The 24,550-nt window shown below is 42.1% G+C and overlaps 1 protein-coding gene across 2 annotated transcripts in view; it reads left to right on the forward strand.

The window, feature by feature from the left end:
• The window catches only part of SPECC1 (sperm antigen with calponin homology and coiled-coil domains 1), a 249,879-nt gene that overhangs the window by 170,817 nt on the left and 54,512 nt on the right, over nucleotides 1–24,550 (forward strand). For both annotated transcript variants that reach the window (XM_028132220.2, XM_028132223.2), the window contains 2 exons: nucleotides 13,470–13,612; nucleotides 14,650–14,750. In XM_028132220.2, the coding sequence (XP_027988021.2) occupies nucleotides 13,470–13,612; nucleotides 14,650–14,750 (244 nt within the window). The remainder of the gene's footprint in view (nucleotides 1–13,469; nucleotides 13,613–14,649; nucleotides 14,751–24,550) is intronic.

Below are 24,550 nucleotides of genomic sequence, written 5' to 3' on the forward strand. Positions count from 1 at the left end.
AAATTATAACTTGCATTACTTCGTTTGTACATTACTTTAAAGATAAATGGTAAAAGATAAGTCTTGAGTTTTTGTTGTTGTATGAGATGCTACATTCCTTTTTTTTTTTAAACAAGCAATCAGGTATTTAATAAGAGATATGCTTATGGAAACAGAAGAATAAAAACAAGGGTTAATGATCAGAACAAATTATAAACTAGTTTCTGAGTTTGTAAGATTGTCAGTCAAGAACATTTTTTATATAAGAAAGTTTTTTTTTGCTGGAATGAAAGCAAGCAGTGAAATCTGACAGATCCTCTTTATCTGCAGTTTAAATATCTGGTGATGTCATCAGGTGCTCAGGTAAATTATAGGTGACCTGAGTTATGGCACCGTATGCTACCTGTGGTCTTGATGCCAAAATGGCACCAGTTGTTACTGACGATGTTGAAAGTGAAGGAGGTGGTAGAAGTGAGCCAGCTGGGCTGCATAGGCTCCGGAAGCAAGGTCCATCTGGGCCATCGGAAAATGTTACCAAGCAAGAACCTGACCTCGGCCGGCCTGCAGTGTGTGAGTTCTTGACTTTGTGTAGGAAAGACTTCACAACATGAGTTCAGGTGCTTTTGAGAAGACGTTTATTAAAGCTGGGGAACAAGGAAAGGCCTAGGATAGAGAAAACAAGAGGAAAGAGACTAGGCAGGGCTGTGTCAGCCCGCTGGAGAGTGAGAGAAAGGTTCAGGAGTTAGCCCGGGATAAGCTGCCACTGCCCGATTCTCCCCTGGTTACAAGTCTCATGGAGTCCCTTAGAGCAGCGGTTGCCAACCGGTGGTCCGCGAGGTCCGAAAGGTTGGCGACCGCTGCCTTAGAGTTTAGGAGATGCACGCCTGAGGGGAAGGAAGTGGGGAGGGAAAGGAGCAGGCATGCTCCTGGGAGGGAGATCGTGCTGAGATGCTGCGTTTCTCACATAGACTCTAAGATGCAGCCCCAGTTGTACAGCTTGAACCCCGATATCACAGGACATCTTGGCATGCACCTTGACAATGTAGTGTTCCATATGCTGCATCCTACATCTTCAAACTTAGGGTCACTTTTTTTTTTTTTAACACAATATGTTTCTCTCTTGATTTTCCAGTGATTTGCAAACCTACCTCCAAAATCCAGCAGTTTAATGCCTTATTGCAAAACATTTCAAACTTTAGAATCAACACCAATCCAGACCAAGGCATATTACTGAAAGCCTGTAGGCTTCGGTGTGTTCTTGCCGATCACTGCATTGGGCAGGACTTCAGACACCTGCTAGGGCTGGCTTCTTGTCTGATTCTGCGCCTCTCTTGCAAGCTGACCCTTCTAAAAAGAGTTGACTGTTTGAAAGTTACTACTCGCTGATGGCTCAGCCACTTCCTGAACCTACCACTTGATCAAGACTTGAAACGAACTCATACCCTCAAAGGTCCTGCAGTGACTAGTGTTCCCTTCTTGACTGATGGGTTCTTGACTGAAAGGCAATTTGACTTTGACAGTCATCTAATGAGAACTCCAAAGTCATTTTTGGTTCAGGCACAGCCAAAGAACTTGCAGAAAACTCTCTGATGAGGTCTTCCAAGTGCGACCAAGAGAAGGTAAGAGCATCTGAAAGCACCTTGAACATAACACAGGACTCGCGGGTTTACATCCTCATTGGCATACACAGGCATTTGAGGGAAGATGGTTAGGCTAGCGGGAGGGCAAATTAAGTTCGCATTTATTACCAAGAACTCAATAACTAAGACAAAGTGGACTATTAAATAATTTTGTATTTTAGATAGTTTGAAAACTTAGCTCATTAGTGACCATCAGTCCTATTAGGTTTTCAGAGGTATTTTTTAGAGTCAGAATAACTGATGTTAAGGTGTACGGGAAAATGAGGTTCGAGTCTCCTCTTCGCCACCAGCTGGAAAGGTTTCCTTCCCAGACCCAGCTCCTTCCTCTTGTAAGAGAGGAGGTAACAGCAGGTCGTTTTTAAGGCCCCGTAGGCTCTGCTGTTTCCTGAGAGGAATTGGTCAGCTGAGAGTCAGGTGCCCGCAGCACTGCCTCCCACGCAGTCCTTGGACCCTCCTTGCCACGGAGGCGTTTCCATAGTCCAGCTGGGCTGTGGGCCTCATCTTTCTCTTCCAGAAACTGGAAAAGCCAGGATAGTTTTCATGGATCTGCAAGTGCTATGTTTTGCTGGACATGTACAAATTAATGGATGAAAGATAATAAATAACATTTCAACTCTGGCTTCTTTCAATTTTGAACCATTAAGAGAAAGACACTGAAGTGAAAACTTTCTTTGAAATTAAAACATCAAACTTTTTTCCTGAAACGGTGAGTCCGGGGGCCTGGCAGACCTTAAGGACTTGATGGGCCACACGCAGTGTTTCTACAGGAAGTCCTTGTTGATGGGCAGCACGTGACACGGGCCTCTCAGACAGCAGCAGGGGAGGCCCAGGGGTTTCCTCAGCAGAGACCATTGGTTTTCGGGTGACTTCCTCGGTTCTTGCTGTGTATCATAAGACACCAGTAAGCACCCATGCCAGATGTCTCCAAAAGAGAGAATGAAACACACTAAACATCTGTGCCCAATTAACTGTCCGTTTCTAAAACAGCCTGTCTACGATTCAGTGTGTGTGTACCACGTAGCTTGTTCCACTGTTCTCGTGTCGTCCCCTCTCTGTGAGCAGTATGGCTGCACATCACCGCCAGGCTCTCTGGGATTGGCTTTTAACTCTGCGTGTGCGCGCCCGTGTTGTGCCCGGATGTCAGCCGTGTGCCTGTGCCGCCCTTTGTGTTGCTGTTACAGCTGAATGCGTCACAGCTGCTCTCCCAGGGCTCTGCGGTTGCCACTGAAAGGAAGCTACAGATTCCTGTCACTTAGTTATCTTTCCAGCTCTCTTGCTGCAGATGCTTCGATGCAGCATCCCTGCTCTGGGGGAAGGGGACCAGTTCCCAGGGAGAGTCCTGAGCAGTTTCTGAGCAGGCCTCACATTAGTACTTTTGATTGGCAGGAGCCTCCGGCATTTTACTCGGTCAGTGTGGAAGCAGGTCCTCTGGTACCCCAACGAGCTTAATTCTTTCCCTCTGGACTACTTATTTTTTCACAGCTTAAATTTGCGTTTATGGCATTAGACGCGCAGCCAGTGATTCTAAACAGCTGTCTGCTTCCCTGTTCCCCGTCTTTACAGATTTGCTTTGGAACGTGTGGACAGGAGCTTCCCCTAGGCCTCTCCGATTTTTATGCTGTAATAAGAAAAGAAATCTTTTTCTCTTTTTCTTCTTCGGCCGTGACTCGGACAGTAGAGGGAAGCAGGCGTCACTGTGACTTTCAGAGAGCCTGACTTCGTTATCCTGGGCATCTCTGCCTCCCCGCACAGCCGTCTGTGGGTGAAGGGCGAGCGGAGGAGCCTCATAATGGCATTTGGAAGTCTTTAGCATTTTCCCTGTGAAGCCTTCTGACTTCCAGGAGTGTTGGAACTAGGAACTCAAGCAGGCCAGGCCTGCTCTGGATATTAGCCTTCCCGTGGGACAGCGTCAGCTGGGATACTTACTTGTAGACTGAGGTCATTGCATCAAGCAGCTCCTTTACCAGCCTCTCCCCTCCCATTTCTATTTCCACAGCTCCATGGTCTCTGTCAGCTAGCAGAGCATTGATGGAAGACAGACCAGCCCTGCCAGGATGGGAAACGGCAGCCATTGCTCTGTGAAAGGGGGAGTAATGTAGAGGAGAAATTACCTCTTTATAGAGCCCGCTGTGTCCTTGTAGCACCCACAGTTTCTCACACGCAATCGTTGCAGTCAAGTCTCTTTACCTTTTTTCTACATTTTTGGAGTCAACTCATTACACAAAGATGATTCTTCCCTCTTTTTTTCTCTTTTTCTCGGAAGATTCAGCAGTCTTTTATTTGAAGCATAAAATGAAATTCTGAAAACACACACACAAAGACCGAAGGACGAGTCTGTTGTGAAAAGCACTCGATGCGCAGGAGTGTTTAGGGAGCAGTGGCCTGGCCAGTGCAGGGGCCGGTGCACGCGAGGAGCCAGGCGTGAGGCGTGTGCGCCCTGGGGAGTTTACCTTTTGCTTCCTTTGGATATGGTGCCCGATAATCTTGGGATTAACACTATTTAAGGCAAGCGAGGAACCATCTGTGTGACAGCTCACTCTGGAAAAGTTAGTCCTGCTTTCCTTACAGCAAGGCTCCCGCGCGGAGCAGGCCGGGGTCTGACTTCGTTGCCGCATCTGAAACAAGCCACCCACAAATTCCGGTTTGATTTCCAATATTCCCTGCTGGGCTCAACAGAAGTCGATGTTTGGTTGGTAATAAAGGGCGTAGTTAAGCCAGTAGCTTAATGCGGTGACAATGCTAATTGGAATCTAATTGAAAACAACTACAACCAAAGCCTCATGAATAAAACTTACCCTGGAAACTTAAAGACTTTTAAAATCCAGAAGCGTAGAGTTCAAAGTGTGAATTTAAACGTTGGGAAGTACATACGTTTGCGAAGATCTGTACCCGTTCAGCAAATCCTACCTGCAGTTCTCACGTGCGGAACTAGTGTACAGTCCAGACGTGTTGGGTCGTTAGCAGCTACCTTATCCACAGGAGAAGACGGGGGTTGCTTCTGAGCCAAGGAAAACCGGGAACAGGATCCTCTTTAACTCAGGAAGATGCTGTGGGAGTCACACTGGAGACCTGCTGGGTAGAAACTTATCTATTGGGAGAGCTTACCTCAGATTGAGGATTCTTCGAATGAGAGAAAACCCATTTGCCGAGTGTCCTCACATTAAACAGCAAGACAAGTTCAACTTCAACTTAAAATGCCCAGCTGTGTTTGCTCCCTATGTGTTGCTCTGTCCTTACTCTGGGGTCTGTTGGATATTTTTATATGTAAGCGTTTATGAAGTGCTAAATAAATGTTACTATTTAGAAGAGTCTGTTGCCTGATTTTTTAAAATCACTGACCACATTTCTGCAGGGCCTTTAACGTCATTTGTTCTCAGTTTTCTAGTGCACATAGTTTCAGAACCTCAAAGCCACGTCAACTAGCTGGAATTTGAGGTAGCAAGCTGGACTTCCAATACAAGTTATAGTCAGGAGGCTCATTTTAAATATGAATGTCGTTATTACATGATTTTATGATTAAAAGAAGAGAGCAAGGAGCAAAATACTAATTTTACATAAATTATTTTTTAAAGCAAAACTATTGGAAAATATATCACATAAAATTTGAAGTCTAGATTTGTTTGTTTTTGTTGAAATTTAAAAACAGATCTTTTGGTGTTTTAATATATTGGACTTCTTCTTATGAAGTAATATTTAGGTATACTGGTAACAAGATGGAGATGTATAAAGAAAAATATTAAACTTTCTTGCCCTCTAGTACCAACCTCTATGGTAATCAGTGGTCACAGTACATATTTTTCTTTCCTCCCACTTTACTCATGTGAATATACACATATATGGTTAATTGATAAATTTTTTACAAAAATGGGATTGTATCTGTACATTACTCTGCACGTTCACATTTCACTTAGCGCATGTATTGTGGGCATCCTTCCAGGTTGACATAACTGCATGGAATCCCAGACGTTGGACGTGCCCTAGAATATTCAAATACTGTCATACTGATGAACATCAAGATTATATTTTCTAGTTTTTTCTTTCCAAATAATACTGTAACCATCCTTATTCATGTAGCCTTCTAGACTTGTGTTTTATTTTGATAGGATGGGTTCCCAAAAGTGTGACTGCTGCATTAGAGAATACGCACACCTTTCATTTTAATAGACGGCGCCGATAGCTTACCTGAGACTGGGGACACATTATTCCTGATGAGAATCCTTTTTACACACAGCCTTGGCAGCGGCAGAGAGTATTCATCTTGATTCTTGCCAATAGGGTGAGCAAAAGGTGCTCTCTCTCTCTCTAGTACTTCAGTTCACCTTTCTCTGAGCATGTTGTCATACGGTAGCCATTTGCATTTTCTCTTGAGAATTGCTAGTTTAACACTTATGCTGGTTGTTTTTCTCTTATCAGCTTATAAACCAGTGTTTTATGGGGTGGGGGGTGTTTATCCCCTTGCAGTTTGGGTATTTTGGCTTTATCATCTTTGTCATGGAAATTTGTATATTGTTATGTAATAGTTTGTCAGTATTTTCCATTACTGCTTTTCTTTACTGGACTTCGTATCTGTTTAGGATTTTCCCCCACCCTAATTGTGTATAGATAGACTATCACATTTTCTTCATCTATTTTCTACACACACACATTTTATCTTCCTTTCCTTGCTGAGTGGTGTGAGGTGGAGGTCTTTTTCTTCCACACAACAGCCAGGTGTGCGGAAATTGTCCTTTGCCCACTGACTGAAATGCCACCTTACATTGGTCATGTCATCTATATTCAGAGAGATTTTCCCAATATGTCCTCATTTCTTTTTCTCTGGAGTTGGTTCTACTTTAAAATATTATAATGCAATTATTAAGTTGCTGATATCATTTTTAAATTATTTCCTTTCAGTTTATTATTTCCTTGAATTTCATTGTGTTCTTGAGGCAGATGCTATCAAGTGTCTAACTCTGTTTCCTGTTGTAAATTTATAAACATCTGTTCTCCCTTGAGTTCAGTTATTCTCTTCATTAATTTTGCCTGTGGATTGTGCCTGACTCCTTTAAAGGAGCTTTGTGTGTCTCAAACTGGGTAAGTTTATGTGACCTGTCAGAGACCCAGGCGCTCAGACAAGCACAGAGAAACAGGTGCGCACGGGTAAACATTCACTGTGCCCAGTGTCTTCTGTTTGGTGACAAAGGAAGGCGGGAGCCAGCGTGCTCGGCCTAGTCTCACTTGGCCTGCTGTTGTTTTAGGATGTGCTATGGCTTTCCTCCCGATCGGCCCTTTTTGCTCTGCCCTTTGTGCCTGGAATAAACCATCCCCGGCCTCCTAGGACAGTCATAGCTTAACATCACTGATCCTCTGCAGGAAGAATGCCCCGCGCTGTCCGGGCATCTGTGCTGCGCCCAGCCGTGGCCCCTGGTACAGGGGACATGAGCAGGGTTTTCCCATAACTTTATTTTCTTTGAAATGGAATTGGGGATAAACCCTTAATATTGTCTTTCCATATTTTCCCCCTTATTCTCTACGTAGCAGAAATTCTTCAAAGCCTAGGGGAAGTAGATATTTTTCCGTAGTGTCCAATACCGACGGAGGATTTTTATGATCTCTTTCTTTGGTTCTTATTGTTGGGGTTGGAGATTAAGATGCATGTGTTTACTAGTAGATTATCATCTTACCCTGTTTGTTTTTATTGTCATATGTATGCTTATATTGAAATTCAAAAGTGAAAATCAAGACATTGTTTGACACCTGAGAGACTGAATACTTACTAATTTGTCTTCACTCTAGAGCTACAAACGTCTTTTAGTTTGTTTAGTGCATAACAATAGAAACATTTTGAGAAAATTGCACTTTGGGCACGGCATAGAGTGAGCAAAGGCCTGAAGGCAGGACATAGCAGGAGCAGAACATCAGGTGGCGAGGCATCTAGAGGGAAGCGGGGCGCGTGGCAGCGAGTCCTGGGATGTCAGTCTGTAGCCTCAGAAAGGCCTGCACTGTGTGGACATGTGATTGAATGACTGGTCTCTACAGTCATTCAGCTCCAGTTTTGAAGGTAGCAGTGGGGCAATGACATTTTCCATAGTTAACTTTTGAATAACTTAAAAATAATTACTTATAAGAACTCATGTGTTCTTGGATCAAAATAGATAACACAAAGTGGTGTCCTTTATGAGGAATTCAGTGCTGTAGTAAACCAATATTTATAGACTGTTCTATAACCAAACAGGGAAAACAATGAATTAGAGATTAGGTAACATTTTAAAAAATGAAAGATACAGACATTATATATATATATGTATATATATATTTAAATTATAATGAAAGATATGTAAGGTAGACCAGCAGTCAGTGAGTAGATGACATGGTCCATGGTCTCCTGCCTGTGTTCCTGCAACAGATGACCTCACCTACAACTGTCTGTCATTCTCAGGTATGGATTGCCACTTCCTAAGAGCATATTACTGCATAAAAATAAGAGCAACGAAATAAATATCGCTAGTATTTTCTTAACTATATGTTAAATAAATTTATGTTTTTTAAGTGAGGAAGGTACACCCTCTTTATTTTTAATTTTTATTTATTGCTTGATTTTAGTGAGACAGAGGAAGGGAGAGAAAGAGAAACATCAATTTGTTGTTCCACTTATTGATGCATTTATTTGGTTCTTGTGCCCTGACCAGGGATCAAACCCACAACCTTGGCATATCTGGACGACACTTTAATCAACTGAGCCGCCTGGCCAGGGCTATCTTACCTAATAAAAGAGAAACACGCAAATTAACCATCACTCCGCTACGCCCACCAGCCAATGAGGAGTGATATGCAAATTAACCCAACAAAGATGGCAGTTAATTTGCATACACAGGCACCACACGACTGGGGGCAGGCATTCCGCCCCACCCCCGGACTCTCAGGGCCTCTGGACAGCATGGGAAGGCGGGGCCTGGGTGGAAAGAGGTGGCTCTGGGGCTGGGCCAGAGTGGAAAGGTGGTGCCGGCAGCCAGGGAAAGGAAGCCCCATTCTAGCACAAATCTTCGTGCATTAGGCTTCTAGTGTTAAATAAATTTAAACAAGAAATGCCATCAAAAGTCTTTTTAGAACCCTTGTATGCCTCTCCCAGGACTCCCATGCATTATCAAAAATTTGAGAAAGACATGGCCACACAGCCGGATTTGCATTCCAGATTCACCATTGACAAGCCGCTTTATCTTTGTCAGATTTTTCTTATAAAATATCGGAGTTTTGTGGAAATTCAATTAGATAATGTTTTTAAGACATATGATACTTAGTGTGGAGTTATGTCATACATGTATTTTCTTGTGGAAGTTATTCTTATTGTCATAGTTTCACCTGCTGGTGGTGGATGGAAACACGCCTCACTGTTGTTTTAAACATGGCTCCTAAGCAAGGGCAGCCGTTTCATCTAAGTTGCACCTGAAGAAAGAAGCTAAATGCTGTAAAAAACGAATGCATTAGGATAATTGGAAGGTGGTATATTTGTATCCAGCTGTACTTACAAAACATGTAAGCTGTATTCGGTGGTTTGGGTTGACCTTAGAACCTAACATCTGTCTTAGGAGTCATCAGCTAGCCTTGAACAAATGTTTACCCAAATAGTGGTACCTTGCAACTTCTCATTTAATGCATTTGCTGTAACACACCTGTCTCTATGTTTAAGTGCTTCTTAATATCTTTTATAGAATATAGAGTTCTCATTCTTCCTTGGAACAGTGGAAATGTAATACAGTTAACCCTTGAACAACACTGGTATTAGGGCACAGTTGAGAATCTGCATAATTCGACTCCCTCAAAACTTAACTACGCATAGCCTACTGTTGACTGGAAGCCCTACCAATAACATAAACAGTCGATTAACAAATCTTTTGTATGTGTAGGTATTATTATATACTGTGTTCTAACAATAAAGTAAAGCTAGAGAAAAAATTATTAAGAAAGTCATAAGGAGAAAATATATTTTTCTTTAGACATACTTTTCTCTGTATTATTGAAACTAATTCATGTCTAACTGGACCTGTGCAATTCAAACCCATGATCAGGAGTCAAATGTACTTCATTTATTACTGGTGTTGTTACTGGTTGAGCCCAAATAATTCTAAGACAGACTGGTGTAATGAATTTCAAGCCTATTTATGATTAAAATACTAATAACTATTCTTCAATTCAGGCTTTGTAAGTCTGTGTGCGCTTGCGCGCACGCACATACACACACACACACACACACACACACACCCCACTGTTATGTAACACGGTTAGTATTTAGACCAGTAGCTTCTCTAATCCACTTAACCTGCAGAGTTTTCTCATACTGACTCTTATTGTTCTAGCCTGTAGACTGGTTGGGTCTTTGGCTCTCTGAAGGCACAAGGACTGGGAACTGTTCTTGAAGCCTTGCAATTTTCTAATAGAGTCTAAACAACTTTTCTGACTTATCATTTGATGTTTTGAATCACAGAGAAACTTGGATAATTGAAGGGAATACTTCAGTAGATGTAGGATTTTTATTTTGTTCTTATTATCAAGGAATGAAATAAAAATGAATTTTTTAAATGATCTTCCTTTTAGGAGGGGTGCCCTACGTTTCTACAAGACCTTTTGGTAGCAAGTATTTATTTTTAATTTAAAAATTTTTTCAATTGCAGTGTACATTCAGTATTATTTTGTATTAGTTTCAGGTGTACAGTATAGTGGTTAGACAATCATATACTTTATAAAGTGTTCCCCTGATATTTCCAGTACTCAGTTGGCACCGTACATAGTTATTACAATGTTGTTGACTATATTTCCTATGCTGTAATTTACAACCCCATATTTTATACCCGCTAATCTGTACTTCTCAACCCCTTCACCTTGTTAACCCAGTCCCCCAACCCTCCTCCCCTGTGGCAACTGTCAGTCTGTTTTCTGTATCTATGAGCATGTTTCTGTTTCGTTTATTCCTTTATATTGTTCATTAGATTCCACATGTAAGTGAACTTCTATGGTATTTTCTTTCTCTGACTGGCTTATTTCATTTAGCATATACCCTCTAGGTCCATCCATGCTGTCACAACTGGTAAGATTTCATTCTTTTTTATGCCGAGTAATATTCTTTGGTATATGTATACACCACAGCATTTTTATCCACTCGTGTATTGATGGGCACTTGTGTTGCTTCCATAGCTTGGCTATTGTAAATAATGCTGCAGCCCTGGCTGGTTTGGCTCAGTGGGTAGAGCATTGGCCTGCAGGCTAAAGGGTCCCAGGTTTGATTCCAGTCAAGGGCACATGCCCAGACTGCGGGCTCGATCCCCAGTAGGGGACATGCAGAAGACAGCCAATCAGTGATTCTCTCTCATCATTGATGCTTCTATCTCTTCCTCTCCCTTCCTCTCTGAAATCAATAAAAACATATTTTTAAAAACTAATGCTGCAATGAACATAGGGGTCATATTCTTTTGAATTGTTTTTTATTTTCTTCAGATATTTACCCAGAAGTGGAATTGCTGGGTTCTAAGACAGTTCCATTTTAATTTTTTTAGGAAACTCCATATAGTTTTCCACAGTGGCTGCACCAAACTGCATTCCCACCAGCAGTGCATGAGGGTTCCTTTTTCTCCACATCCTTGTCAGCACTTGTTTGTTGGTTCTGACAGGTGTGAGGAGATACCATTTAAAAATGGGCAAACAACCTAAATAGACACTTCTCCAAAGAGGACATACAGATGGCCAAGAGGCATATTAAAGGATGCTCAATGTCACTAATCATCAGAGAAATGCAAATTAAAACCTTAATGAGTGGACGAGTTATTTAAATGGACGGGTACGAGGGTGGCCCGCTTTGTTTCTCACCTGCCTGAGAATGTCTGGGACAGAGATAGGAGATATTTTTTCTGCTCATACCTAACCTGATGTTATTCTCTTTCTGCATATACTAGTACACCACCTAATTTTATACTGTGTAACACAATGGGGAAAATAAGAAACCAAGCTCATTCAATAAAAAAATAATTAAACCCAACCCCCTACCAGTTTCTGAAATGTCTACTCTTTTCTTGCAATGATGTCATCAGTTTACTGATTTTTTTTTCCACCCAAAAAAAGGGAACGCAGAGAGGAAAGTGTAGAGCAGTGTGATGTGTTTTAAGTTCTGTTTCACTTAAATTCATTCTGTTCACGTTGATTGCATATCCGCAGAGGAAAGCTCTGAGAATTAAGCACAAGTAGATTCAATTGCAGAAGCTTATGAGTAGCTAGATTCATTTTAAAAAGATCAGCAAGTAAATACTTTAAACTGCCACTGACCTTATTAAAATATACTACTAGAAATATTCTTTTTGAGCCATTCCCATAAATTAGTCATCATCTTTCAAACAATTTGACACAATAAAAAGAGCCGTGGTCTGGAAAGTAGGCAATTGCAGGTCCTTCCCAGGGAGATTAAATGACATGCTAACATCCGCTGGGCGAGGAAGCCGTGCGTGCGAGGGTTGAATCTGATGATCTATCTTTAAAAGACTTCGATGAGTCTGTGCTCGAATTCAGAAACCACATTCAAACTTGCCAGGAAAGCTTGGGTGGGAGTAGAAGCTTCGCCTCGTGCAGAATCGCAGTGTTACTTGTTCTGGAATACCATTTCCGTCTGGCTCCTGCAGGGCAAATGGTGTAGGAGTCAGGACTCTGCTGTAATAATAGATCGTTGTCTATTGGTCAGGCAGGAAGGTATTGAATGGCTTGCAGGATTGTTGGGAGGCTGAGACACAGATTCTAGCTGAGCTCCCAGGGACAACTCCCCAAAGTCACAGCGCAGGACGGAGCGACCAGGGCGTTGCTACCTCACCATGAAGGGGAGCCCTAGCGTGGGGAGCCCTAGCGTGGGGAGTCTACCTGGAAGGCCAAACGCTGCCTCTACAGAGCAGCAAGCAGCTCGCCTTTGCTGCAGCCTGTCTCAGCCCGAGGACTCCTGTCCCTCTTCCCCAGCGCCGTCCACTCCAGGCCAGGCCACATCTTGCCGACTGGTGGACCCGAGATCACATCTGAAATCCTAGTTGCAGGGAGTCCTGACGTGTCATCTCCCCAATCTTTGTGGGCCAGGAGGGGTTTGGGACACATGGACAAGCCAATTTACTGTCGTCACCATGGACGGTAAAACTAAGTATTTATGATGAACTAGAGGCCCAACGCACGCAATTGTGCATGGGTAGGGTCCCTAGGCCTAGCCTGTGATCAGGGCCATCTTTCGCCTGCTCGCCAGCCCCCAGTCCCGCCCCGCTGCCACCCACCCCGGTTCTCCGTGGTTCCCCATTCGCCATCCAGCGATGGGAGCCTGTGGGCTGGAGGGAGGGACCAAGAGGTCTGCCTTCCACCCGCTCACCAGTCCCCAGTCCTGCTCCGGCCGGCCGTTCTGCCCACTTGCCAGTCCCCAGTCCCGCCCCGCTGCCACCCACCCCAGTTCCCATGGTTCCCCATTGGCCATCCAGCGATTGGAGCCTGCGGGCTCGGGGGAGGAACCGAGAGGTGGTCAGTGCACCTCATAGCAGCTGGTTGATCAGTCATTCTGGTCGTTATGGCATTATGGGCGTTGGCCTTTTATTATATAGGATAATATTTGTGTTTGTTTGTTTTTACAGTTTGCAGAATAGACTCACATTTTTTTATTTCTACATATTAAAATTCTATTTCTGGCCATTCCCAAGAAAACACCTACATTATTTCCAAAGACACAAAGCTGATGCAAAACAGGATTTTAAATGTGGGCTCTCCTTCCAGATCCGTGTATTTCCTCCACATCTGTTCTGTTCCCACCCGCGAATTTCCCCATGAACACCCGCCACCTTTGCGACTGACTCGCTCTTTGCCGTGCAGACCTGTGCCTGCCGAGTCGGAGCCCGAGGCCAACGCCCCCAGCTGCTGGCCCGGCGTCTTTGTCAGCAGAGCCTCCGCAGCACCTTTGGAGCCCGCAACCACCGTGAAGTCCCTTATCAAGTCCTTTGACTTGGGACACCCAGGTATTTAATCGTTTTGTTTTATAAGCAAAACTCAATTCAGACCAAGGCCCCAAATATCAAGCCTGTCTCTACTCCACACTGACCCCAAATTGTTACATCCACAAGGGTTTCTTCTAGATAATTCCACAGGAAGCCTCTGTACACAAGAGACGTGCTGCAGCTGCAGTGAGCTGGCCCTGGGCAGTCTCCCTCCCCACTTCCTCCTCGCCTGCTCCTGCCTCGCCACCTTCCTTTGCCGCTCTGTCCATAAAAATCAGGTCACTGCTGTTTTATTTGCCTTCTGTGGTCTGAGGCCGGCCAGAGCCTTCACCTCCTAGGAAGGGAGGCATTGCTCCTTGGGGTTGGTACTCTGGTTGGTGCCCTGGCCCACCTCATCCTGCAACACGCAGATGGACTTTCCTGCACCTGGTCTTGTCTTACATGCAACCACCCATGCGATCTGTCATTCCTGATCTTAGTACAGCCCACCTCTTTCTGGAAATATCACCTTTATCCATTGTTATCCACATATAAGAAAAATGTGTATCTATCTTCTCTATACACATAAATATAATAAATAGAAAAACCAAATGTGCATCTGTCCAAAATGACAATGTATTTCTTCACTTGACTCAACAAATATGCTTATTGTTTTGGAAGACTGGAGTAATGGCTGATCTTAGGATGTTCCTAATTATTTCTGTTAAAATAGTTTGCAGCTAAGTTAGATTAAGATTAGACTACAAATGTTGAAAGATATGAAATTCCAGTGACTACATTCAGTCTATGCAGATGGGAAGTGAATTAATAGTGGTTTATGCAAGAATTTTCCTGTTCCTCATTGTCCTGTATCTAAGACCAACACCACTTAGTTCATTTCATTCCTCCCCTCTCACTCTCCAGTTCAACACTCGTCCACAGGGGAAAGGAGAAAAGAGTATACATAATACTTTATAAACAGCATGGCGTACATTTTTAGTTGCCAAAAAGGTAACAAATCAGGAACTACTATTTGCGATTTCGAACTCACCACACATCAATGTTCCCATCTCTTGCAGGTGGAGCTGGACAGAATGTTTCTGTCCATAAGCCCCCCAGAAGCCCCTTGAGCGGAATTCCAGTGAGGACGGCCCCGGCGGCCGCCGTGTCTCCAATGCAGGTATTAGAAGAGGATTGCGTGTGGGTGGTGGTCTGTGTCAGCGTGTAATATCAGTGTCTTCTACACGAGCAACAAAAGGGAGTAAAAACCAATTGGTTTATTTTTTGAGGCAGGTTAAACATTTTTAATAAACCTAAAATAATAATAGTTTAACTTTCTTTTTTTTAATATAATTTTTTGGATTTCAGAGAGAAAGGAAGAGGGAGAGAGAGAGAATCATTTATCGGCTGCCTCCTGCACACTCACAACCTGGGCATGTGCCCGATCCACATCGAACCATGATCTTCTGGTTCATAGGTCGATGCTCAACCACTGAGCTGTGCCAGCCAGACAATACTAGTTTAATTTTAATTAAAATGTACACTTTTAATGCCTAATAAAGGTCCAAGAGAGACACTATAAACTTCATACAATTTTGGTAATTTTTTTCCCCGTAAGAAGAAACTTTGGAAGTTTTCAGTTAAATGAAGATTGTAATTTTTACTAGAAATGAACATTGAACTAGATGTTTTTCTCAAAGAATTGTTTTTTCTAAAATGCCCTCAGAAAGAATGTTTACAATTTATAAATTCTAAAGAGCTCTCTGGATGCAGCCTGCCATCTGTGCTGTCTTCTGATGGTTTTAGACCAAAGCTTCTTGACATTTTCTAAGACCAGGGCTTTTTCTTTTATATATGTTTTCTTATTTTTATTTATTTTTAAAAACACTTTTTAAAAAATAATTCTTTATTGTTGACAGTATTACATATGTCCTCCATTTTCCCCCATTGACCCCTGACCCCCTGCAGCCCACCCCACCCCCTGCCCCAGGCCTTCAGCACCCTGTTGTCTGTGTCCAGGGGCCATGCATATGTCCATACCAGGTCTTTGGTTGATTAGCTCCCCCCACCCCCCACCTCCCCTGCCTTCCCTCTGAGATTCCGCACTCTGTTCATGCTTCCATGGCTCTGGATGCTCTCTGTTCATCATTTTATTTTGTTACTTAGATTCCACATATGAGTGGGATCATGTGATACTTGTCTTTCTCTGACTGACTTATTTCACTTAGCATGATACTCTCCAGGTCCCTCCATGCTATCTCAAAGGGTACAAGATCCTTCTTTTTTACGGCTGCATGGTGTTCCATGGTGTAAATGTACCACAGCTTTTTTATCCACTCATCTGCTGATGGGCACTTGGCTGTTTCCAGATCTTAGCTATTGTAAATTATGCTGCTATGAACATAGGGGTGCATACCAGTACATTCTTTCTATTTGGTTTTTCGGGTCTCTTAGGATATATTCACTGAAGTGGGATCACTGGGTCAAATGGCAGCTCCATATTTAATTTTTTTGGGAAACTCCATACTGTTTTCCACAGTAGCTACACCAGTCTGCATTCCCACCAGCAGTGCATGAGGGTTCCCTTTTCTCCATATCCTCACCAGCACTTGTCATTTGTTGACGGTAGCCATTCTGACAGGTGTGAGGTGATACCTCATTGTTATTTTAATTTGCATCTCTCTGATGATCAGTGACTTTGAGCATTTTTTCATATGTTTCTTGGCCATCTGTATGTCCTTTTGGAGAAGTGTCTATTTAGGACCTTTGCCCATTTTTCAATTGGATTGTTTGTCTTCCTTTTATTAAGTTTTTGAGTTCCTTATATATTTTGGATATTAACCCTTTATCAGATGTATCATTGCCAAATATATTTTCCCATATAGTGGGCTCCCTTTTCATGTTGATGGTTTCTTTTGCTGTGCAGAAGCTTCTTATTTTTATGTAGTCCCATTTATTTATTTCTCCTTAGTTTTCTTTGCCTTGGGAGATGTATCTGTGAACAAATTGCTACGAGAGCTGTCTGAGATTTTGCTGCCTATGGTTTCTTCTGGGATTTTTATGGTTTCCTGACTTACATTTAAGTTTTTTATTCATTTTGAGTTTATTCTTGTGTATGTTGCTGGTCTAGTTTCATTTTTTTTGCCTTGTATCTGTCCAATTTTCTCAACACCATTTACTGAAGAGACTGTATTGACTCCACTGTATGCTCTTGCCTCCTTTGCCAAATATTAATTGGTGTCTCCGTTCTGTTCCATTCATCTATATGCCTGTTCTTGTGCCAGTACCAGGCTGTTTTGAGTACAGTGGCTTTGTAGTATAACTTGATATCTGGTATTGTGATTCCTCCATCTTTATTTTTCTTTCTTTCTTTCTTTTTTTTTTTCATCTTTGTTTTTCTTTCTCAAAATTGCTGCAGCTATTTGGGGTCTTTTTTTTATTTCATGTAAGTTTTTGGAATATTTGTTCTAGATCTGTGAAGTATGCCGTCGGTATTTTAATAGAGAGTGCATTGACTCTGTAGCTTGCCTTGGGTAGCATGGACATTTAATGATGTTAATTATATCAGTCCATGAACCTGGAATACTCTTCCACTTGCTTATAGCTTCTTCTATCTCTATTTTCACCGTCCTGTCGTTTTCCACGTATAAGTCTTTTACCCCCTTGGTTAAGTTTATTCCTAAGTACCTTACTTTTTTGTGGCATGGTAAATGGGATTTTTTTTAAAGTTTCTCTTTCTGAGAATTCATTATAAGTATATAAAAAAGACACCTATTTGTGGATGTTGATTTTATATTCTGCTACATTGCTGAATTTCTTTATTAACTCTAGTAGATTTTCATAGAGTCTTTAGGGTTTTTTATATACAATATCATGTCATCTGTGAATAATGAGAGTTTTACTTCCTCCTTTCCAATTTGGATGCCTTTTATTTCTTCTTTTTCTTGCCTCATTGCTGTGGTTGGACTTTTAGAACTATGTTGAATAAGAGTGGTGAAAGTAGACATCCCTGTCTTGTTCCTATTCTTAGGGGAAATAGTTTTAGTTTTTGCCCATTGAGTATGATGTTGGCTGTAAGTTTGTCATATATGGCCTTTATTATGTTGAGATATTCCCATTCCCATTTTGCTGAGAGTTTTTATCAAAAATGGGTGTTAGAATTTGTCAAATGCTTTTTCTGCATCTACTTGTTATGATCATGAGATTTTTTACTTTCAATTTGTTTATGTGATGTATCACGTTTATTGATTTGCATTGTTTATTGAATATTGTACCAGCCTTGTATCCCTGAAATAAATCCCACTTGATCATGGTGTATGATCTTTTTAATATATTGCTGGATCTGATTTGCTAATATTTTGTTGAGGATTTTACATCTGTGTTCATCAGGGATGTTGGCCTGTAATTCTTTCTGTAGTATCTTTATCTGGTTTTGTAATTAGGATAATGCTGGCCTCATTAAAGGAGCTTGGATATGTTCCTTCCTGTTTAAGATCAGGGCTTTTGATGTGATAAATAACATTCAGCACTCTGCTTCTCCTGCACTAAGATCGATGCTGTCATTAACAGGTACCCTTTCCTGGTGTCCTTGGTAGCTATGCATATTGTTTGGGATCTTTTAAGGTGTTTTTGTTTGTTTGTTTGTTTTACTGTTTGCCTTTTAAGGTATATTCCACCATCTTTTATATAAAACCAAATGAAACAATTATTTATACTTTGATAATCATCAAATCTATTTAATCATTGATCAGCTGCCTTCTGCATGTCCCCTATGGGGGATCAAGCCCACAGCCCAGGAGTGTGCCCTGACTGGGAATGAAACAGTGACCTCCTGGTTCATAGGTCTACACTCAAACACTGAGCCACGCCAGCCAGACTGCACTGGCCAGTTTGGTTCCATGGTTAAAGCCTTGAGCTGCAGTCCGAAGGGTCATTGGTTTGATTCCGGGTCAAGGGCATGTACCTCAGTTGCGGTGCATTCAGGAGGCAACCAATCGATGTGTCTCTCAGGTCGATGTTTCATTTCTTTAAAATTTATTTTTGTTGATTTCATAGAGGAAAGGAAAGAGAGAGAGGGAAACATCAATGATGACAGAGAATCATTGATCGGCTGCCTCCTGCACATCTTCTACTGGGGATCGATCGAGCCTGCAACCCTGGCATGTGCCCTTGACTGGAATTGAACCTAGGACCCTTCAGTCCACAGGCTGATGCTCTATCCTGCTCTATCCACTGAGCCAAACAGCCCGGGCATCAATGTTTCTTTCTCTCTCTGTTTCTCCTCCCTCCCTTCCACTCTCTCTAAAAAAAAAAAAAAAAGATGAAAAAATCTTCTGGTGAGGATTAAAATAGTAGTAGTAGTAGTAGTAGTAGTAGTAGTAGTAAAGGGACCCAGAAATAACCACCATTTATGGCTTATTGTATACCCTTCTAGATTTTTTTTTAGCATAAAAGTATGCGTGTGTATGTGTGTGTGTGTGTGTGTGTGTGTGTATAGGGAGAGAAAGTTTTGTAAATTGGAATATACTATACACTACACATTATTCAGATACTGGCTCATTTCACTTTGTCATTGAAATATAATCCTTAAGGTCAGATTTTTATCTGGTTTGCTTGCTAGTATATCTCTCGCCTATAACACTGGCTAGCACATAGTTATATAGAGGAAGCTCAATAAATATTTGTTTAATGAATGAAAGACTCTATCAAAGACATCTTTAAGTTTCAGTATTTGGGAAAATAATTCATTTTTAAGGCTATATTATATGCAACTATTTATTTAAACACACCTCTATTGATGGGCATCTAGCTTAATTTGGATTAAATTATTAAAAAACGATACAGTGAAATTCTTTTACAAATTTTTGCCCACTTAGGCTTTTTCTGTATAAAGAGTATATCTCAATTAATTTTCAAATATCAGGAATCACTCTAGCTAGTGAAGCAGAAAGGAATTTAATACAGGGAGGGCGGGAGGAGAAGACTCTAGTCTGCACTGAGCTTCCAGGTAGACACTCAAACACTGAGCCACGCCAGCCAGGTTGCACTGGCCAGTGTGGTTCCATGGTTAGAGCGCTCTTTTCCTGAGTGCCTGCCTAGGACCGTCGTTTCTGTCAAGATCTAGGGGCAAGGAGAAACCAAGATGGCGGCATAAGGTAAACACCTAACTGTTGCCTACCACAACAATTTTGAAACTACAACTGGAAAACAGAGCGCACACCGTCCAGAACCACCAGAAAGCTGGCAGAGTGGAAAACCTACAACTAGAGAAAAAAAGAGAGGGGGACGCTGAGCCTCAGGAGCTGTGGAGGTGCGGAGATCCGTGAGCGCGGAAAGGGCGGACGGCTGAATACGCGGCAGGCTTGCTCGCAGCGTGCGGAGAGGGAGGGCAGCAGACGCTGCATGGCTAGCTTTCTCGTTTGGGAGAAAAACAAAACCTCCCGACTGCACTGAAATCCAGCTGCGGTCGGGGAGAAACTGGTCTGTTTGGCAGCGGACGAGGCTCTAAAGCTGCCTTCTCTCAGAGGCGCGTAGCCATTGATTAGGGCACGGAGAAACCGACCCTCTTAGGGCAGCGCGGATGGAAACCAAGTTTGTCTGCGCCATTCTGAGACTCCACCCCATCCAAGCTGAGCACAGCCCTCCCAGTGACAATCAAATCAAAGAAATCAAATGACTGGATTTCTCGTTCGGGAGAAAAACAAAACCTCCGGTCTGCACTGAAATCCAGCCCCAGCTGGGGAGAAACTGGTCTGTTAGGCAGCGGGAGAGGCTCGAAAGCTGCCTTCGCTCAGAGGCGCGTAGCCATTAATTCGGGCACGGAGAAACCGCCCCTCTTAGGGCAGAGCAGATGGGAAACCAAAGCTTGTCTGCGCCACCCTGAGACTCCGCCCCATCCAAGCTGAGCACAGAAGCTCTCCCAGCGGAGACACTGCTGATCCTCACAGCCAACTGGCTTGGAGATCAGTTCCCGCCAGTGATACCAACAATCCCAACCACTCAACTCCAGTTTCTGGGGACACGCAGGGGACCCAGATGCCTACGGGACTCTCGGCTGGTAGGAGAGTGAGAGGGACTTTTCTGTCGGTGTGGACGACACCAGATTTCAACCACTCTCATAAGGGACACATTCAAGAGGCAGACTCAGTGAGCACCAAAGCCCTACTGTGTCTCCAGCACAGCAATTCCTCTGTTATAGACACAGCAGGCCCTCACAACCAATTGGACCGGAGGTCAATTCCTCCCAGTGTACCAACAGCAATCAGGGCTTTTAACTACACCAAGACTTTCCACTCAGCCCACAAAGGGGAGTACCAAGAGTGACCACCTAGGGTGATTGGGGAAGCTGAGCTACCGGCGCCTATAGGTCACCGACCACACAAAGCCACTCCATCAACACAGGGAGGCAGCCAAAATGTGGAGACATCGAAGTATGTCACAAGTAGGAGAGATAGATGAAAGCAAACTAATGGACGACACAGTGTTCAGAACCCTATTTATAAGGTTACTCAAGAATCTTCTAAAAACTGCTGAGAAACTTGAAGAGACCTTCAAGGACCTTAATGAGAATACCAAAAAAAAAAAAAAAAAAAGGAAAAGGACCAGTCAGAAATTATGCATACACTGTCTGAAATAAAGAATATACAGAGTAGACCACTGCACCCGAAGAGTCAAACCAAAGATCTGGAATATGAGGAAGAAAAAAACACCCAACCAGAGAGGTCGAAAGAAAGAAGAATCCAAAAGTGTGAGGATAGCATAAGGAGCCTCCAGGATGGGTTTAAGTGTACCAATATCCGAATTTTTGGGGTGCCAGAAGAGAGAGCAAGATACTGAAAACCTATTTGAAGAAATAATGACAGAAAACTTCCCCCACCTGGTGAAAGAAATAGATTTACAAGTTCAGGAAGCGCACAGAACCCCAAACAAGAGGAATCCAAAGAGGACCACACCAAGACACATCATAATTAAAATGCCAAGAGCAAAAGACAAAGAGAGAATCTTACAAGCAGCAAGAGAAAAACAGTTACCTACAAGGGAGCACCCATATGACTGTCAGCTGATTTCTCAACAGAAACTATGCAGGCCAGACGGGAATGGCAAGAAATATTCAAAGTGATGAATAGCAAGAACCTACAACCAAGACTACTCTACCCAGCAAAGTTATCATTCAGAATTGAAGGGCAGATAAAGAGCTTCACAGATAAGAAAAAGCTAAAGGAGTTCATCACCACCAAACCAGTATTATATGAAATGCTGAAAGGTATTCTTTAAAAAGAGGAAAAAGAAGAAAAAAGTAAAGATAAAAATTATGAACAACAAATATCTATCAACAAGTGATTCTAAAAATCAAGTGAATTCAAAATCTGAGGAACAGAATAAACTGGTGAACATAATAGAATCGAGGCATAGAATGGGAGTGGATTGATAATTCTCAGGGGGAAAGGGGTGTCTGTGTGGGGGGTGCGGGAAGAGACTGGACAAAAATCATACACCTATGGATAAGAACAACGGGGGGGAGGGAACCAGGTGATGGGGAGATAGGGGGGGAAAAAAGGAGAAACAATTGTAATAATCTGAACAATAAAGATTTATTTAAAAAAAAAAAAAGATCTAGGGGCAGCGTTAGGACCACAGCATCACCGTTGTATCCCTGCCTGCGGAGCAGGTAATGTTCTCAGGGTTCCTTCGCGGTGTACCATGGGGCAGGATTTCCTTCTTTAAGACTGAAAATACTTCATTGTATGTAGATACCACATTTTCTTTCTCCCCCACCATACTTTTATTAGAACAAAAGCAAAAAGGTGAGTGGCAGATTGTCTGAAAATTTGGCTGAGTTAGTGATTGCTCCTGTGCCATGGAGGCTTGCTGGGGTGATATCCAGCATCTAGAAGGGTTCAGGAATCTGGAAAAGGGGCTGCATGTAAATTAATAAAGAGACTAGAAATATAATATAAATTTGTAATCCATGGGGGAGCCAGAGGAAGCTTAGCTGTAGTAGCTAAGTTCTCTCTATCTCCGGACCCAGGGCTCTTTGTATTCCCACATTTTGCCCTATAGCAAAGTAGATAGACATATCAAAGGTAAATTTGGTATACAGTAGGCATTGGCAGGTTGGGGAACTGCCTATGGCTGTTCAGCTGTTTGGCCAGCAGGAGGCAATAACATGTAAATTGAAATGCCCTCAGCTGTCTGGTAATAGACAATAATATATGCAGATCTTCAGGTTTGGGGAAATGCTTTCGGCCATTCCACTAGGCAATAACATGTATTCAGCCCTGCTGAATATAGAAGCCTCAAGGCTTCATCAACCTTTTGATGAAACTTCTTGCATTTATGACATGCTGGAATTAGCCTCCGGCATATCACCATTTTTGATTTAATACATTTAAAAATTAGTCACATTCATGTTCTTTTAAATTGCTGCCAAACATCAAAGTAATCAGTCTGCAGTAAGCTCCTTTCTGGGCCAACAGTTCTTTGAGTCCTCTTTCCAATGTCCAACAGTTTTTATGGGTACATGCCAGCAATGTTTAGTTCTGGATAGTGGACAAACAGTGGAGATGCAGGTCCGACCTTCTCTGGCTTGCTCCTGGGCAACCTGCAGTGACGCACAGCTGCTGACTGCTAGCATGGCAAGGCGTCTTCACCATCTCCATCTCTGGACTGTTTCTCCTCTGTTGTCAGCGTGTTGCCTGGGGCCACCACCATCTGTGGCTGGAGTAGTCTGATTAGTTCCTCTCTCGGATCCATTGTTGCAGGAATCCACACGGGCTTGGAGGAGTTTTCTGGAAATATATAAGCATATTCTCGACCAAAGGTTAATAAAGGAATCTTTTCTATAAACTAGACTTGGGATTCTTTCATTTTGCCCAAATCATTTTCCTTTGGCTTATTCTGACACCATGTGTGTCTTTCCATTAGCATTACAAGTGAAAAATTTAAAGCAATTAAGGCTTGATGTAATTTTCTTACAGGGGATTATTCCACTATCCCCCCTTTTTTGTTTTAAATATTATTAGAGGCTTTTGGAAATTTTGCAATGCAGTTTTGATAGTTTTTAATTTAAATCTTTGTATAGAAATATGACTGGTCTGGATTCATTACATGTTAAGAAGTTTTTCTATGAGATGAACCATTAGTAAAAAATTAATGCTTCAGGAACAGGTTCCTGCTTAGTACAATTAAGTTCCCCTGAATATTTACTTATTTTAATTTGCCAATTTAAATTAATTTGAAATAAGGCTTATTTTTTAACTTTATTTGTCCTTAGCTATGGACAATAACTGACACTAATTGAATTTTTTGCTGTAGTCTTTGAGTAATTTTACATTAGCTTTGTTTAGGGAGGCAAAAACACAAATTACTTACTTTTCTTTTTGAGGCCTAATACATAAACTTTAAATTGTAATTTTCTAGATATTTTAAGGAAACCTCTCTTTATTTCCTTCCAGAATAATTTTTAGGTCACCATTAGGGTTTCTTTTAAAAACCATTTTCTTTTTTACACCAAGCAACCTACATGGCTGTTGCTTTTTGGATGCTCACCAATATTGTCAGGTCATGTCTATACATTAAATGACTTCCTTTTCATTCATGGTGACTACTATTAGTGATCAGATTTAACGCTTGAATAATAACTTTCAGTTTACCCTGTAAATATTAGCGGAAGAGATTTTAAATTTTCTCCTTTTTATTAAGCCTAAGATTTACTTTTAAACAATATTCTTTTGGCTCATTTGCATATACAGAGGGATTATGGGAGGCCTCAGTAACTTTTTTAGAGGACTGGCGGTATGCAAATTTTTATCTTGGCTTTTGTTAAATCTAATTGCTTATAAAAATATTGGCTTCTCATATAACATATGAGACCTCGATTATAATTTAAAAATCTAATTTATTAAGTAATTAAAGCAGGCATCTTAAGCAAGCAAATTTGTACATCTGATCTAGGAGGCAGAAACGCTACCCCACCCCCAG

This window comes from Eptesicus fuscus, chromosome 20 (genome assembly GCF_027574615.1).
Source record: "Eptesicus fuscus isolate TK198812 chromosome 20, DD_ASM_mEF_20220401, whole genome shotgun sequence".
Taxonomy (NCBI): Eukaryota; Metazoa; Chordata; class Mammalia; order Chiroptera; family Vespertilionidae; genus Eptesicus; species Eptesicus fuscus.